The 18262-nt window shown below is 38.0% G+C and overlaps 2 protein-coding genes across 5 annotated transcripts in view; one reads left to right on the top strand and one right to left on the bottom strand.

Annotated features, from left to right (window-relative positions):
• Positions 1 to 6389: 6389 nt before the first annotated feature.
• LOC129750124 (serine/threonine-protein phosphatase 6 catalytic subunit) lies at positions 6390 to 7624 on the top strand. Of its 2 annotated transcripts, none has more exons than XM_055745352.1 (2): positions 6390 to 6505; positions 6564 to 7624. In XM_055745352.1, the coding sequence occupies exon 2, from the start codon at positions 6582 to 6584 to the stop codon at positions 7494 to 7496; it is 915 nt and encodes a 304-aa protein (XP_055601327.1). In that variant the 5' UTR covers positions 6390 to 6505; positions 6564 to 6581; the 3' UTR covers positions 7497 to 7624. The 2 variants fall into 2 exon arrangements, with proteins under 2 accessions (XP_055601327.1, XP_055601328.1); XM_055745353.1 differs by having other exon boundaries at positions 6465 to 6509.
• Positions 7625 to 12313: 4689 nt separating this feature from the next.
• LOC129750122 (ATP-citrate synthase) overlaps positions 12314 to 18262 on the bottom strand; it is a 64974-nt gene continuing 59025 nt past the window's right edge. For 2 of the 3 annotated variants that reach the window (XM_055745348.1, XM_055745349.1), the window contains 6 exons: positions 16475 to 16570; positions 16050 to 16191; positions 14744 to 15977; positions 14585 to 14689; positions 14221 to 14456; positions 12314 to 14158 (listed from right to left, as the gene is read on the bottom strand). In XM_055745348.1, coding sequence (XP_055601323.1) covers positions 13990 to 14158; positions 14221 to 14456; positions 14585 to 14689; positions 14744 to 15977; positions 16050 to 16191; positions 16475 to 16570 — 1982 coding nt within the window. In that variant the 3' untranslated portion in view covers positions 12314 to 13989. The remainder of the gene's footprint in view (positions 14159 to 14220; positions 14457 to 14584; positions 14690 to 14743; positions 15978 to 16049; positions 16192 to 16474; positions 16571 to 18262) is intronic. The other variant, XM_055745350.1, reaches the window with a different exon arrangement.

Here is an 18262-nt window from a genome sequence, read left to right as displayed (position 1 = left end):
TGAGTGGAACTATCACAGATGAACTTTGGTGATGAAGCACGCGTTTATTTATCGGGTGAAAATTTGCATGCAGTTTTGTAATTATATGGTCAATAATGCACATTGACCATAGACCTTGTACGAAAATCAAATGATTTTCGTTTGCTTTTTTTTGTTTTATTTTAGCGTCAAGCGTTTGCTCTAGGTCCTGGCTGAATCTTTTTTTTTTTCTACCACGAGATGTCTCAAATTTTAATAACCGAGATATTTCTTGGCCAGAAATATCCCAGTTAATACATTCAGAGAAATAACTCTGTGAGTGGGCACGGTAAAGCTTGAAAAAGCATGAAAAATAATATGTTTATATTTTTTTTATTTCTGACGGCGTGATCGTAAACTGATTTGTTTGGGTGATGCTTCGATTTGTTTGGTAGATGTCAAATCACCTTCCAATGCTTTTGCATACAGTTTGTTTAATTTACGAACGCCAGCATCGATAGAAAAAATCACTTCGATAGAACAAATCAATTTACGAACACGCCGTGAGTGTAGCTTGCAATTTGTTGTTTAGATTTTTAGATTTATTTATTTCGTACATCAATAGTGGGTTTTTGAGAGGGTGTTCCCAGCGAGCAAGTAGATGCTCTTTTAAAGGAACATATTGTTGTTGATGTTATTCAATGAAGTTTACATGATTTCAATTATAAGTAGAAAGAATTGTGAAGTTATATAATCGAATAATGCTTAAGCGATGTTGTGGTAGCGGCGATATGTTGAGGCGATGGTGTGATGAGGCGGCGGTGGTATGTTGATGCGGTGGTATGATGAGGCGGTGAAGTGGTTAGGCGGTGGTGAGGCGGTGGTGGTCTAGGCGGAGAGGTGGTAGATAAAAAGAAATATACAGGTGTATTAGCGTGGCAATTGACTTGATTCAGTGGAGGTAGCGGCTGATGTGTTGCTTGCAGGATGTGGTCAGTTGTATTTTAAAGCGATGGATTGACGAGGATTGCTTCAAGGATACTGGAAGTCCGTTGTACACCGTGCTGCCGAAGTAGCTCAGCTTCTTTTTGCCGAATTCGGAATTTACTCTAGGTAGCCGGATGAGATTGGCCTGTCGCGATGCACGTACCGATGACACCCGCTGCAGTACGGTATTGTGGTGTGCTGCGGGGCACGTTAGTATCCTATGTATGAACGTTATACTCTGGAACTCGCGAAGTCCACGAATGGGTAGAATTGAATCCTCGATGTCGTTGTATAGCAATACTGATGGGTACAGGTAGGGCCTCCTATGGACAGCTTTCAACGCTCGATTCTGCATGCACTGAAGTTCTCTCAGACGACTTCTGGCTGCGTTACCCCATAGCGAGACCAGGTATTGCAGCCTCGAGTGGAAGAGGGCAAAGTACAGCTTCTTTACCCACGCAGTCGGAACGAAGGACGAGACTTTCCAGAGGGCGCCGCAAACTGGAGCTAACTTCTTTTTTAGTTGCTCAATGTGTGCACTCCATGTTAGGTTTTCGTCCAGTACTAGACCCAGATATTTGAAGTTCTTGACACGGTGGATTTCAGTGTTAGTAATGCTTATACATGGCAGTTCAGGAATCGGTCGACGTCCGGAGTTGAACAACATGTATGTTGTTTTTGTTGTGTTCAGAGAAAGCAAATTGCAGTTGAAATACTCGTTTAGGAGTAGCAAGTCTCTATTCATCCAGTGGGCTATTTGAATGGGGTCGGGGCTGCTGTAGGAGATCAGGGTGTCGTCGGCAAACAGGCGAGGTGTCCCGTGGAGTTTTAATTTTGAGAGGTCGTTTATGAACACCAGGAACAAAAGAGGTCCTAGGTTGCTTCCTTGTGGAACCCCAATGGTAAGCATTTTGTTGCTGTTGTTAGTGCCACACCAAGAAACAAATTGCTGACGGTTTGAGAGGTAGTTTTCCAGCAAATGTAGGGCAGATCCCCTTATCCCGTTTATTTCTAGTTTTTTTAGAAGTAGCTCATGATTGATAGTGTCGAACGCTTTCTTGAGGTCCAGAAAAAGTGCACCAGAATAGCGTCGGTTGTCGAGATCACAGTAAACCTCTTCCAAAAGTTCTCCGGTCGCGGTGAGTGTGTCGCATCCTTTCCTAAACCCGTACTGCCTGTTGGTTAATAGATTTTGAGCTTCTGTTCCAGTATTTTGTTCATCGTAGACAAGGTTGAGATAGGCCGGTAGTTGGATGGGTTGGATTTGTCACCTGACTTGAAGATCGACGTGACTCGTGCTATCTTGAGAGCTTCCGGATAAGCTCCAGTCTCTATGATTTCGTTGAAGACATCCTTAAGAATTTGTGCGAAAGCTAGATGGTGGGTTTTTATTGTAGAAGCTGGTATTTTGTCTGGCCCTGGCGCCTTATTTGTGTTGAGATTATTGATCAACACGATAATTTCCTCTACGGTTGTTGGCCTCATGAATAACGATGGAAAGTGAGATCGTAATGTGCCAAATTTACAAATGTCCTTGTCGCTATTCAACTCCGAAGCCAAGTTGTGTCCGATGTTGCAGAAAAAATCGTTAAGGCAGTCCGCTGCTTGCAAGGGATCATTTATGGTTCTTCCTGTAGAGAATAAGCCGAAGGAACAAAATAATCAGTATTACCAGTAGATTCAAAGTATTCATTTACCTCGGTGTGTTAAATTAATCTCACGGCAGCGGTGCCCGAGAGTTGAGAACATTCTTAATTTCCTTGGTGGAGTGAGAAAACTTAACGAACTCAACTGTTGGTTTCTGATCAGAGAAGAAGAGAACTTAAAACGAGGAGACTATTGAAGAGAGATAGAAGTTATCGTTTTCGTCTCGAACGGCAACCAAAGACGCGCAAGATTAAAGAGATCAGTTTTAGGAGTGACGTATAAGGATCGAGTTGCAGTTCAAGGCATTTCCGAAAGACGCGGTGCTTAAAAGTAATAGCCGAACTCTAAGATACGACAAATGGCGCAAATCTTTATGCTCCCATTGAAAGTTTGTGTGATAGTGGAAATTGTTGTGACCCTGTGAGGCTTCTAAGGTTCTCGTTCCCCTGCGAGGAAATAAGCCTTGTGATGCAAAGTTGTAGCTCTGCATGGCTAATTTAGAAGCCCTTGGAGGCTAAAAAGTGCCCCGTGAGGCTGGAATTGAAGCTTTCTGAGGCTTGAGGCATTCGAAAAATCGCCCTGCGAGGCTGAAAAAAGTGGCCCTGAGAGGCTTAAAAAAGTGGCTCTGTGAGGCTGGAATAATAGCTCTGTGAGGCTTAAAGAAAAATAAAAGTTTTGCAATGCTAATTTAGAAGCCCTGGGAGGCTAAAAAAAGTGGCCCTGTGGGGCTGGAATTGAAGCTTTGTGAGGCATTCGAAAAATTGCCCTGTGAGGCTGAAAAAAGTGGCCCTGAGAGGCTTAAAAAAGTGGCTCTGTGAGGCTGAAATAATAGCTCTGTGAGGCTAAAAATAAAATAGAAGCTCTGTGAGGCTATAAAAATTAGAAGCTCTGTGAGGCTAAACAAAAAGAAGCCCTGTGAGGCTGGTAAGGAAGCGTTCTTTCATGAAGAACTCCATTTTGTCGAAGCGCTAAAACAATATCTCCTGAGAGAGATCAATAATATGCTCCCAATTCTGTGAGGCCTGCGAAAATGAGAAGCTACGCTTCCCCGAGTAAAACAAAATTCAGCTGTGTTAAGTTTGGCTTGAGCTTTAAAAAATTCAGGACGTGATTGAAATAGAAATTTTTTTTAGGTGTGAATGAATTCTGAATTAATTCTGAAGTCTAAATATGAGGTGGTAATCAAAAAACAAAATAAGAAATCTGAATCATTATAAATGTAATGTTGCAGTGAGAAAGAATGAATTTTAACACTGGGGTCTGAGTACTAGTTCGGAATCTAAACTAGATGTTTTCATGAGTTTATTAGAAAATTAGAAATATGAACTTGTCATTTGAATGGATGGGAAAGTCTTAAATTTAAATCATAATTTAGAGTATGTCTTTAAAATTGAATTTCTAATTCTGGTGAACGAAATAGCAGGGAACTTGTATAAGAAAATAAAACAGCAATAATACACTAAAATATGTTCCGACAGATCAGAAGCCTGGATGTGAGGTGAGAGTCAACATGTGAGGTGCGAGTTACACATGTAAATGTTATTTAAATCAATTTTTTCGTTTCGAAATCGGAGTCGTATATTCGAACTTGTGGGAATAACATCTAACGCTTAGGTCTAACCGATTATATGTTTTGACTAAATCTGATATCTTCATTTCAAATCTAGTCTAGAATTACGTATTTTAAATCTGAGCGAAAATTATGAATACCTAAATACAATAAATACATCTTACTTAAAATCCAAGGCTGAGGTCTGAGTTTAAGAGTATAGTCTTGCGTCGCAAAACTGAAATGAGAATAATATTTAAAATCTGTATCGATGTTGACCTAGAACAAAGAGAACCTAGAAGTCTGAATGTCAAATTATATAACGCAAGCCAAATCTGAAGCCTTAATGTGAATATTGAATCAAGAATTATATTGAAGATCAGAGCGGAAAACCTTATCATAGAATCACAAATTTAAAAAAAAAGTCTAAAAAAGAGAGCGAGGTTTGGAATCTAACGTCCCAACATATTTAATACAGGGTAGTAGAGTTTGCAGTTAGAAGTGTCACTCTTAGTGTGAAATCTGAACAAAAAAAATGTAACATTTTTATCCGTGGCCCAACACTTGAAAGATCTCAATCTTGAAATTCAGTCCACAATTTGATTTTCGGGTCGAGATTTTTATCCAAGTGCATAATTCTGAATTAATGTCAGAGATTAATATTATAAAACTCGAAAATGAGTCAAAACTACAAAAAAAGGAGTTTAAATTTAGTTTATGTACGATGTCAGAGTCTGGATATAAATAGGTCGTTGCCTAAATACTCATTTCGAATCATATTTCAAATGTCTTCTATGAACTGAATTCTTTACTGGTCTGAATCCGAGGATTGGATTTGAAAATGAAGTTTAAGCAAGTCTGAATATCGTATTCAATGTTCGAGTTTTTAACCATAAGTTTGAATCTTGATTCGTGTACATAGATTAGAACTTGAACTGAACTTTGAATCTTGTGACGAAACCGAAACAAAAATTACATTTAATGGTTCTAAATTGAAGTTTTAAAATGATTTGGGATCCAATTCGATGAACATAGGGAACCAAAAAACCCCATCTTATTTTTGAATGATAAAAATTATTTTAGAAATCGATTTAAAAGGGATTACAATCTTTAATTAGAAAGTTCAAGGTTACTACTATATGAATCAGATGTCATTTGAAAAGCTAATCTAGATGTGCATTTTTAATTCTATTCAAGTTTAAGTCTGAATTTGTTTATGTCATTAGCGTTATTTCTTATGCAGAAAGCCGTGTTTGAAATACTAATTCATATTTTACCCCTAGTAAAAGAAAAACGAATTCAGAAAACGGAATCCAAAATCATTGCGATATGAACAAAAAAAATCTTAATAATGCTTGCAAATTTTTGATTAAGAGTAGGGGAGAAGGGAAATGTAGAGAATAAGCCGAAGGAACAAAATAATCAGTATTACCAGTAGATTCAAAGTATTCATTTACCTCGGTGTGTTAAATTAATCTCACGGCAGCGGTGCCCGAGAGTTGAGAACATTCTTAATTTCCTTGGTGGAGTGAGAAAACTTAACGAACTCAACTGTTGGTTTCTGATCAGAGAAGAAGAGAACTTAAAACGAGGAGACTATTGAAGAGAGATAGAAGTTATCGTTTTCGTCTCGAACGGCAACCAAAGACGCGCAAGATTAAAGAGATCAGTTTTAGGAGTGACGTATAAGGATCGAGTTGCAGTTCAAGGCATTTCCGAAAGACGCGGTGCTTAAAAGTAATAGCCGAACTCTAAGATACGACACTTCCGTCTACCAATAGGGAGGTGTTACTTGAGCTTTTGGAATTTCTACCCAAGATTTCGTTTAATACCTTCCAAGACTTTTTCGGAGTAGCAGTCTGTAAAAGTTTAAAGTAATAGTTTCTTTTGCACTGTCTCTTTTTATCGTTGAGTTTCTTGGAGGCCTGTTTCAGTAGGTCTTTTAACCGTTGATCTGAGGGGTTTCGCCTACTTGCTTTTAGCAACTTATCCTTGGTTGACATAAGTTGCCAAACATCGACGGACATCCAGTTGGAAATCATTAAAGTATAAAGCTTTTTCTATTGTCCCACAGATAGCGCTAGCCTATCTGGGTTCGTTTCACAGCTGCTTGAAATGTTTCGACCCTGACTCTGAAATGTGTCGGCCTTAACTTGATACAAGCTGTGCAACGAAAAATAATAACTTTTTATCTGAGTGTATTCCCGGGAAAAAATCCCGGTAAAACAGTATGTAAAACAAAATGGCTCGATCTGGCAGCACTGTTTAAAATGACATTTTACTCGTTTTGAAGAAAGCTTTTTTGAGCTATTTATAAAATTGACAACACCAATTCCTTTTTCTGTGTTCGAAGAAATATTTTGCGTAGGTACTCTCTGATAAATTTAGCACTGATAACGATTAGAAGCCTTTTATATTCTAGATAAAATAAAACGCAATAATGGCATCCGAACTCGACCAGTGGATTGAGGTGACCAAACTCTGCAAATACCTGCCAGAAAATGATTTGAAAAAGCTGTGCGACATTGTCTGTGATTTACTGATCGAGGAACCCAACGTCCAGCTTGTCAGCTCTCCGGTGACGGTGTGCGGTGACATCCATGGTCAGTTTTACGATTTGGAAGAGCTGTTTAGAACTGGCGGTCAGGTTCCGGACGTCAATTACATTTTCATGGGTGATTTCGTGGATAGAGGATACTACAGCTTGGAGACATTTACACGTTTGCTAGCGCTGAAGGCTCGGTATCCGAATAAAATAACATTGCTTAGAGGAAACCACGAGTCGCGACAGATTACAAAAGTATACGGCTTTTACGACGAATGCTTTACCAAATACGGGAACGTGAATCCCTGGAAGTACTGCTGTCGGGTGTTTGATCTTCTTAACATAGCTGCCTTGATTGATAACTTAGTACTGTGCGTCCATGGAGGGCTTAGCCCAGAGATTAAATCTCTCGACCAAATTCGTACGATTAATCGAGATCAGGAAATTCCACACAAGGGAGCATTTTGTGATCTCGTATGGTCAGATCCGGAAGACATTACGGGATGGGCTCAAAGCCCTCGAGGTGCGGGTTGGTTGTTCGGCAAAGATGTTACCATCGATTTCATGAGCGAAAATTCTCTGAATATGATATGCCGGGCCCATCAATTGGTTCACGAGGGAATCAACTACATGTATGACAAGCGATTAGTCACTGTTTGGTCGGCACCAAATTATTGCTATCGATGTGGAAACGTGGCCGCAATTCTGAAGTTTCACACCGCTGCTAAATCAACCGTGGAGATTTTCAAGGCGGTGCCAAATAGTGAAAGAGTAATACCGAGCCAACGGATTACGCCTTATTTCCTGTAATGACGACATATGTGCTACTTGAGACCATTCTATCGATAGCGATCTATTCGTACTCATACCGTGTCTATAATATGTATAAAACGTTTGTATTACAATGCATTAGGAAATAAAACTCTGCTTTGTGTTAAGCTGTTTATTCAATCTAGTAGAGAATTACTTCATGTTCATTTATCTATACCAACTAAACGTTAGCAATAAACTGGCTGAGTGCTGCTTAGTGTAACTATTTCCACTATAGTAAAAGGTATTTATTACTTCACCAAGAAAAGATTAAATTCAAATTCTATTCTTTGATTTCCGCGGTTTAGCTCTCCAAGCTCCTGGTATCAATCGCTTAGAAATATGAAAAATAATGTGATATTCTATAAGTAGGTATGTTTTATGATCTCTTCGAAGCGTTTCAAATAACAAAAACCTTATCGAGTGTCATAAGTATTTATATTTCAATGTACTATTTATGATCGAGTGTTTGGTTGTCGGCACATGAATTTCATGCAATACAGGAATATTGAAAGCAGTGACGACAAATGGCTGCGGAGAGTGAAATTTCAGCAGGGACACAAACTTTTTCCCGGGAATTGCCTGCCTGCAATGCATATCTTCCCTAAAACACAGCAAACGCTTCCATTTAACAAAAATTAACACTCAGAAATGAAAGAATATAAAAATATGCCCACTCACAGAGTTATTTCTCTGAGTGTAATTACTGGGATATTTCTCGTCGAAAAATATTTCGGTTATTATTGCGGAAATTGCACCTATTTAGACTCCTGTGCAAATAATTTCCACGCAGAAATATTTTCGCACTGACGCACACATAGACAACCCGTATCAGTTTTTCAAATCAGCCGTTGCTCGCATCTGATTTTCGAATCACATTTCCAAACGGCATAATCGTTATTGTTTTGGCGAAAATTATTATGAAATGCATGCGAACCAAGAAGTTGAATAACGAAAATTGACCGATCAACAAATGAAAAGAAACGAACAGAAAACAGAATGCATCCTGTACATTCGGGTACAAGAATGTACAGAACAAATAAATCATGCATTATTCGGGCGTTTTTCGAATTACTGAAAAATTAGCCAAAAAATTATGGATTCACTTACAATTATTACTGACACACCAGTCGCAATTGTTTTTAACTCAATTTTATCCAAAGATGTAAAGAATATCGATATGTGTCATTGTCTATGTATAGGTCTGTGAGCAGATTTTATTATTTGCACGGGGGTCTAAATAGGTGCAATCTGCGCAGTTTGTTGAAGACGGCAACGGTGCGTATGAAAGTTGATTTTTTGGTAGAAATAATTTAATTAACTGAACTCTGATGTTGGTCCTTTTTTCATATAGTCCCTTTTCAACTTTTAGCACATGATAGTTTATATAAAGAATGTGATGGTGTTAGTGAGTGCGGAATTGTTATCTGTCAAATCAGATTCTCTCAATAGTCTAAAAATTCATGCAATTGACAATAAATTTTATTCATTGGGATTCTGACGGAAGCGACATCTGGGAGTAAGAAAAAAAAGTTTGAGCCGGGACTGTATACAGGCAATGAGGCAAACGCTTTGAGCAGAACTATATTTGCAAATTAAAAACTATAACGATAATATTTTGATTTCCGTTTAAATTCTGTGGTCAATATTCATGGTTGACCATAGCATACATGCAGGCACACTCAAGCTAATAAATATTGGTTCAATCCTTGATATGCATGATCAAATCACACTTTAACAAAGAGTGGAATCATCATGCAGCCAAAATGAAGAACGTATGCCGCAACTGAAAATGCTTTGGATTATTTCTCGGCAAGAAATTATTGTGAGTTATTTCTTTATAATTTCAGTTTATTATCACTAGAGAAATAACCGAGGCTAGAGGCTTTTAATATTTAGTTCATTCGTTAAACGTAGTGATATGAAAAATAGCGAGCATTGTACTGAATTCTTCAGTTTTTCTATAAAAATTATTTTTAATACCACTAACTTGTACGCCACTGTCCTTAAATTCATAAATTCGACTTCCCAGATTTATGAGCTTCCTAAAAAATGCGGTTTGGTTTGCGTTTCTGCATAAGTTGCAAATTTACCACGGAAATATCTAAGTTTTCGTGGAAATTGTTATACTATTTCCAAGCATATTGTACACTCAGAAATGAAAATAATATAAAAATTATTAGTTTTCAGGTATTCGGTTATTTCTCTGACGATAATAAACTGAAATCACTAAAAAATAATGCTCACGATCATTTCTAGCCAAGAAACGATCTAATGCATAAAATTTAATAACCGCGAGATATTTTTTTCCAAAACAAACGCTTTGTCTTTTGTCGTTTGAGTCTCTGCTAACCAGTTTGTGAGTACGTGCTAGATTTGTCAGTTGCTACATGGTCTTCAACTTGACTGCATGTTGGTTCCATCCTTTGTGGAAACGCTTTTAAATAATATTTTATAAGCATGGAATCAGCAGCAAGTCATGATAAACAGGAAAAATATGCCTGTTTTGCATGCTATGGTCAATAATGCACATTGACCATAGACCTTGTACGAAAATTAAATGATTTCCGTTTGATTTTTTTTGGCTAGTTCTGCTTTAAGCGTTTGTTATAAGCTCCGGCTAAACTTTTTTCCCCAACCACCAGATGTCACTTCCGAATAGTCCCAATGCATAAAATTTAATAACCGAGATATTTCTCGGCGAGAAATATCCCAGTAATTACACCCAGAGAAATAACTCTGTAAGTGGGCACGATAAAGCGTGGAAATACATGAAAAATAATAATAAAAAAAATAATATTAATAATAAATAATATTAATAATAATAATATTTCATATATGAAAAATCTCATAACAACTACGTTATCATGCTCGGTGTGGGCTAGTTTCACGCTCGATGTGGTACCCATAACTATTATGAATATACTCTGAAGCTGAACTAAAACAAAACAAGCAAACGAAAATCACTTAATTTTCGTTTGCGTTTTTGGTCAACATACATCATGCATCAACAAAATAGAACAGCAGCTGTTCTTTTTTATTATACTTACTACTGATATTGCTTTCGTCCTCTTCATACTCGATTTTAATATATATTTTAACAAAGAGTGGAGTCAACATGCAGCATGCAGCCAAGTTGAAGACCATGTCGCAACTGAAAAATCTAGCACGTGCTCACATACTGGTCTTAGCTGGGACTCAAACGCACAAAAGACAAAGCGTTTGTTTTAGAAAGAAAATGTCTCGCGATTATTAAATTTTATTCAATTGACCATTTCTCGACAAGAAATGATTTTGTGTTATTATTTTTTAATGATTCCAGTTTATTATCATCAGAGAAACAACCAAATACTTGAAAATTAATTAAGGTACACCGGGGTAAGTGTGGACGGGTTTTCGTATAGTTCAACTTTAAAAAATCATTAAAAAATCAGCAGTGGAGCAATTTTGATAAATTGACGATCAATGTGATGCAGAACATGTTTTTTACAAAAGCTGAAGAGATGAGCTCGATAGAAGCAAAGCGAAAAAAGTTATCACGCAAATCGTTATGGACGGCTGGTGTCCTCACTTACCCCGCTTTATGGGGTAAGTGTGGACGGTAGATTTTCCCTTTGATTTCTCAGGAAATTTTCAAAAAATTTGTGTTTTCTTGGTTGAATACGTTACTTTATTGCTTGAACCGTCCAAAATTTTGAAAAAAGTTCATGATACTATAATTATAGTGTGTAATTTATGTTACAACACACGAGATCCGATTTCATCAAAAACACAGAACAAATAAGTACTTTACTCAAATTTTCATGATCCGAATGCTTAATATAGCTAAATAATACAACTCATAAAGGATGAAGGACAGAAAATTGAAAAAATGTGTAAACATCAAGTCTTTTTAAAGCCGTCCACACTTACCCCTGGTAGGGGTTGGAGACAAAATTTTAGTTTTTTGTAAATAAACTCTTTTTTCTTAATTTTTAACTGCCGTTTCTTTTCCTAACTGGTTGTTTGGAATGTAAGGATTGTTTCAATGTAGAGTTTTTCATCGAGAGCCAGCTAGTTTAGGAGAAAATTGCAATTGAAAAAGATGCACATCAACTCGACATCGTAGTTGAAAATAGAAAATTCCGAAAAAGTCGCTGTAAACAACCGTTATTGTCTGAATCGTATCTTTTTCACAGTTATTGGATAGATTACAAGTAAATGGAACATTCTGCATCAAAAGTTTGAAAAAATAGTGCACAGTATTGTTTTTATAGCCATCGTCCACACTTACCCCGCGTCCACACTTACCCCGGTGTACCTTATTTTAAATTATTCTTATTTCTGAGTGTATCGAAAGCATAAGAAGCCACCAACGAACCCGTAATAGAAGACTTATATCGAAAAACACACCTATGCCGACGTTTATATGAAAAGAAACAAACAGAAAACAGTATATGCATTCTCGGTAAAAAAAAAACTGAAATCATTAGAAAGATATATAACTCACAATCTTTTTTCATCGAGAAATGATCCAACGCATAAAATTCAATAACCGCGATATTTTTTCATAAACAAACGCTTTGAATTCTGTGCGTTTGAGTCCCAGCTAACCAGTATGTGAGCACGTGCTAGATTTTTCAGTTGCGACATGGTCTTCAATTTGGCTGCGTGCTGCATGTTGATTCCACTCTTTGTTAAAATGTGATTTGATCACTGACTGCCTACCTACTTCCGTGAAGACTCTGCGTCTGAAAACTGCAACCTGAAATGTATTTTTGCTGAATCTATATTTGAATACTAATGATATCTCACCAGGGAAGTAAAACAACTTATGGTAATAGCTTACTAGGTTTTAATTAAAGCATAGGTCTCTGTTTTGTTCAAAGAATGTATGTAAACTTCCCTGGTTCACTTTCTCCAAAAGAACTTTTCACTTTTTCAATAATTTCCGAAGGCATTCGTTTTACACATAGAGGTGTGGTTGCGGGGTTGTGCAGATAATCGCTGTGTGAGCTATTTTTAGTAATATTTTCAGTGCACTTTCTATGATATTTTTTGTTTTACGTTGAGAGCCCTCATATAGCTTATCTAGCTGGTGCAGTTCTTCAATAGTTGTGCGAATTTTCAACATCCATGCGTCTATGTGTAAGAGATTAATCTGTTTTCAACATGTTTTGAGTGCATGGTTAGTATTTGATAAAATATTCAGCATGTTGCCATTGTGCATTTACCGAAAACAGACAATTCCTCCTACTAACAATTTAAACTTCCTTTTATAGAATGTTTAGTGAGTGGTAGCATTGCTCAGAATGAAAAATTTCGAAACAAGTTTTAAATAAAATCAAACAATAACTAAAGAAGCATTCATCAGTTTATTACAATAAAACTGTAAAAAATAATGATTGACTTACAACACAAATTATATCTGAAGACGAATTCTGCCAAATCTTAATGAATGTTTTGTATACAATAGTTCCAGGGTTACTAAAATGATGTTACCTATATGAGACACAACTGAAATCAACATGTTCAAATCATGAACGATATTTATGAGAGCGAAAAAACCACATAAATCGAACAAACAAAAAGAAAATCAATTATAACTTAATATTTAGAAAGGGTTGTTGTATGAGAAAAAAAATACATCATATATATATATTGGAAAACCTCTCACACTGAATTCCCTGCTATTAATGTTTCAATAATCGGTCGTTCTATCAATGGTCTCCTTTCCGTTAATTTTCCTAATTTAGATTATTTCTCTTTTGCTTACTTGCCAATAAACCACAATATATAGAACGCCAACACAGTGCTTGAAAAGTCGCCTTTCCGCTGTTCATCCTAAATAATAACGACAATCTTACGGTGTAAGGAGAAAATAATTTAAAGTTGATTTCGCATTAAATAAGTTTCATTATCATTGTTATTTTTTTGTCATCTTATTTGCATGCTCATTTTTTTTTTTGTATGACGATTTTCGTTAACAGGTTTCTATGAAATCCGCAATCGTCATATTTTGACGGATCAATGTTCAGGTTGGTGGCAGAAAACTACCGGTGACCGTGGAGATACAATTTGATTGAGGTTCCACTTTCGGTAGCCGAGGAAACGGTCAGATTTTAGATTCTCTCATAGCGGTTTTTTAAATGCATTACTTATCAAGTTTTAAACATGAGTTAATGCTCTTAATCATTTCTTAACGGGGTGTCAGGAGCGTATTGGAAAAATTACTCGTGCAGAGGCGTTTTAACAAATGGAATGAATCGGATGTACCTTTTCGTATTTGTTTATAGCTTGAGAAGTTTGTATCTTCTCTCAAGGTCTAACAGCTAAAAATTATTAGAGATTCTGTTAATCAAGGGTTCCCAGTGCTATGTGGGAATCGGATCAAATTTGAACAACGTATTTAGCGTCTCGAAAGGTTCAACAGATATCTCTTTTTCTTAATGCATTTGCGCGATTGTGTCTGGTCAGGTTGAGCCCTGGGTCGTTTGGTTATCGATCAGTGACCTTAATTGTACTGCTCCGGTAACACGTACGAGATATCATCCCATGGGTGACGATACAGACCCTGCTTCAGACGCTTTTGGTCCATGAAATGCCCAATGAATCCGATGCTGCGACCCAGAACAAACAACGAGTTGATTGCACCGATGTTAATGTACTCTTGAGCTTCTTCACTGTAATTACAAAAACAAATCTTAGCTACTGATCTCGGGAATAAGCAAAAATCTATCCTCACCTCGTAAACGAACCACAGTTTCGAAGCATATCGACGAACGATGTTGCAATGACACCATCCACATTCAAAATTAGATTAGGCTTCTTGCTGGTGGTGATCTTTTCCACCTCTAGGGCGTACTCGAGCAGCGGCTTAGCTGGGAAGTTTTCCATGACAAATTCTTTGATGATCTTCACTCGAATATCCGGATTGTTAATGGATTTCACACGGTGACCAATGCCCATGATTAGCTGACCCTAAAAATTATGAAGAAATATTTTTTATAACAGTGAGTGTGTTTTTAGTATTGTTCGATAAGCTTTTCTGATATCAAAAGAAATAAAAGCTCTGTAGCCAATTTTGTTCAAAATTACGTTGAACTAACCTTCTTTCTCATGGAATTGACGAATTCCATTGGGTGCAGGTTGGAGTCATAAGCTTCGGAAAATTGTTTGGCAGCTCCGTCCAAGGCGCCACCAAATCTATCACCCTGAAATAGCTCTCGGTTAGTAAATTAATATTTCCAAAATATTGCTCAACCTACAATGGTAAGTAGACCGCTAACGACCGATGAAACCAAATCTTTGCCAGCGCGTGCACAAACAATCGTGTTATGAGCACCGGAAACGGCTGGACCGTGATCGGCCGTGACCATTAGACACATCTCGAAGAATTTGCACACGTACGGAGGCAGGCAACGTTGGAACCAGAGTAGTGATACAACGCCCCCGATACCGACATTTTTCTGTAGAACATCACTGATGGGCATTCCAGCGTATAGCAGTTCTTGTCCTCGTTCATCACAGATCGATGTCATGAAGGACGCTGGTTTGCGGATCAATCCTAATTCGCGAGCCCACGAATAATCCATTGGAACGGTGGGAGGTGGAACCTCTTCTGCAGGGACAATGATTCCACTGGAAACGAGTTTGGTGTACACTTGTCCCACCAATTCTCCTAGACTGTCAAAAGAGTCTGGGACATGAGCTCCAGCAGCAGCCAGTGCCTTATTCTTGGCAGTAGCAGTTTCACGATCTGAGTTAGCACACGAACCTGCGTGTCCAAACTGTACCTCTGATGTAAACATTCCGGCGCAAGTTCCGATACACCAAGCCACCAAGGGTTTGGTAATACGACCATCTTTCAATGCCTCACACACTTCATATTCTTCAACTCCACCAACCTCACCAAGCAATACAATCATCTTGGCATCTGGATCAGCCTGGTAACGCAAAATGTGATCCATGAAGGTAGTTCCCGGGTAACGATCACCACCAATAGCAACGCCCTCGAACACACCATCAGTCGTTAGGGCAATGATATTATTCAACTCGTTACTCATACCTCCGGAACGAGAAACGTACGCCACACTCCCCGGTCGATACAGCTTCGAGTGCAAAATGTTATCCAACATACCGCCGGTATTACCAATCTTGAAGCAACCGGGCTTGACACCGCCGACTGTTGCGGGACCAATGATGGAAACATTCTTAGCCCGCGCGGCCTGGTTCAGCTTGCGGGTGAGATTTTCCGGAATGCCTTCGGCAATGATCGCAATAGTGCGAATCTGCGGATAATCTAGTACTTCCATCGAACTATCGTAGGCAGACCGAAGCGATGCAAAATTAACCAAAACGTCAGCTTCGCTATGCTTGGTAATGGCATCGGACATTTTTGAGTAAACTGGAATTAGCACCTCCTTGTGGCCCCAGTAGAACTTTTGCTTATGATATCCAGTGAACGGGTACACCATGGCCACGACAGAAGGCTCATCTCGGCTATATCATTGGATTAAATTTGTTTAATATTCGTAAGCAATGTTTAGGGTTTGGGCAAAGGCTTCCACTTACCGGCAAATGAAATCAAAATCCAACATCGACTGTACGGCACGCGTTTGCATACCCCAAACCAGAGCCTTTGTGCGGTTGCTAAACATGCGCTTGTACTCTCCACTTCCGATGGTTGCCTGAGCGTATCGAACGGCTGTTCCGCCTAAATAGGAAGAAGCACCCATGAATTATTTTGAAGAAAAGAGAATAGTGACAAGGTTCATTACTACCATTGCTATTGGTGTAGCTGTTGTTAGTGGAAGCGACTATGTTTTTGTTATGACTATTCGAACTACCGTTACTACTATTTCTATTGTTAGCGCTACTAATAACACCGTTACTAATACTGACACCACCGAAATCACTACCGTTACAGCTACAGATACCATTGCCAACAGTTGCCTGTGGCTGAAGCGAAAACAAAAGTAATGAACTGCTACTGCTACCGATTAGGTTGCCATTGTCAATAACAGGAGTTCCGACGGTGTTGGCCGAATCAGGCTGGGCCGGTGTGGTGGTCGGTGATGATGAAGATGAGGCTCCTGCTTCATGTAAGGTGTTGTTCGTCGTTGACCGATGTTCAGATCATGTATTGTTGTTGTGTTTATGAACGATGTGACAGTGTTGATCACGAGTTTTTGGCCGACAACCCACGCACGCATACATCCGCACACCAAACATTCAGGATCAGGATTTCAGGAACGGGTTTTGGCGGTGTGATACGGATTGATCACAAAGGTGGACAAATGATAGGTTGTGTATATGTATTTGCGGGTAATAGCGTTTGGAATTTTTGTAGCCAATCCAAGGGGGAATCAATGAAAAAAGAAAATGATAATAATTTTGAATAAATTTCCAATCAGTCAAAGGGATATAATTTCGTGCCAATTAAAAGAAAGAAAAAAGGATGTGCAGTGTTGTTGGTACATTAGTAGGATTAAAGGAAATGGATTAATTGTATTGAAACGAGGAAAAGGAAGATTTAGAGCCCTATGTAAAATATTGAATTTTACACTCACGCGCTGATAGAAAGGATTATCGGCGTGTTCGTAAATTGATTTTTTCTATCGAAGTGATTTTTTCTATCGATGCTGGCGTTCGTAAATTGAACAAAATGTATGAAAAAGCATTGGAAGGTGATTTGACATCTACCAAAAAATTCGATGCATCACCCAAACAAACCAGTTTACGAACACGCCGTATATTGGTTAACAAACACGCATCTCATCTAACAATACCATACAGTTAAATCTCAAAAATCATACGCATGACAATCGGTTAGATCAAGAATTGATTTAATTAATCTAAGTTATTTCACCAAACTCCTTAACCATTGTTAACTCTTTTTTTTTCCAAGATCAGTTTTAAGAATGTAATCCTTATAGCCCTATTTGTTAAATTACAAAAGATTGCAAACCGTTCAATCACCTTCACATTATCGACTTCACAATCTTGTGAAAGCTTATGGATTGTTCACACGATACTCGAGTGTAAATTTCTCACCATGGCTTTATCGACATCAGCATCCATATAAGTAGTCCTATTTGCCGCTGATAGTGTTCGTGATATAATGCTGGTTGTTTCACCAACACTTTTCAGTTTCAGGACAATCAACCGACCATGTGTGTCGAACGGCTGCCCGTTTTTGTACCGAGAGTTTTTGAGGTTAATTGTCCCGTCTCATCTGCACTCAGAGAAATCTTGGTGTTGGGACCAAAAAAAGATTGATTTTGATTCAAAAAAATATTCTATAGAAATAAACTCTTTGTTATTTGACACAATGTATTATGAGTTTGATTCTAAAGAAAAACTTTTGAAATAAAGGATTTATTCTTTGAATTAAGATAATACTTTGAATCAAACAATTTGTTTTAATTTCAAAGGTGAAAAAATCTTTGAAATAAAGGAAAACAGATTAGAAACAAAGGATTTTTTAATTGTCCCAGAATCAAAATAATTTCCCTTTGTTTGGCCACTGAACAAAGGAAAATTTCTTGGTCTTAAAAAACTTTTTCGCTGCGTGTGTACACGCTCAACAAGCGTGCGTGAGAAATGTCAAAAACAACTTTGTAGAGTTGGTCGTCTTTGAGGTTGATTGTCCCCAAACTGAAAAGTCTTGATGAAACAACCAGCATTATATCACGAACACTATCAGCGGCAAATATGACTACTTATATGGATGCTGATGTCGATAGACATGGTGAGAAATTTACACTCGAGTAGCGTGTGAACAA

The sequence above is a fragment of the Uranotaenia lowii genome, chromosome 2 (genome assembly GCF_029784155.1).
Source record: "Uranotaenia lowii strain MFRU-FL chromosome 2, ASM2978415v1, whole genome shotgun sequence".
Classification (NCBI taxonomy): Eukaryota; Metazoa; Arthropoda; class Insecta; order Diptera; family Culicidae; genus Uranotaenia; species Uranotaenia lowii.
Note: the sequence above shows the minus strand (reverse complement) of the source record. Positions and strands in the feature narration are given on the sequence as shown.

Excerpts from the sequence above, each read along its gene's own strand:
- LOC129750124 (XM_055745352.1), top strand. The coding sequence starts at position 6,582 with ATGGCATCCGAACTCGACCAGTGGATTGAGGTGACCAAACTCTGCAAA.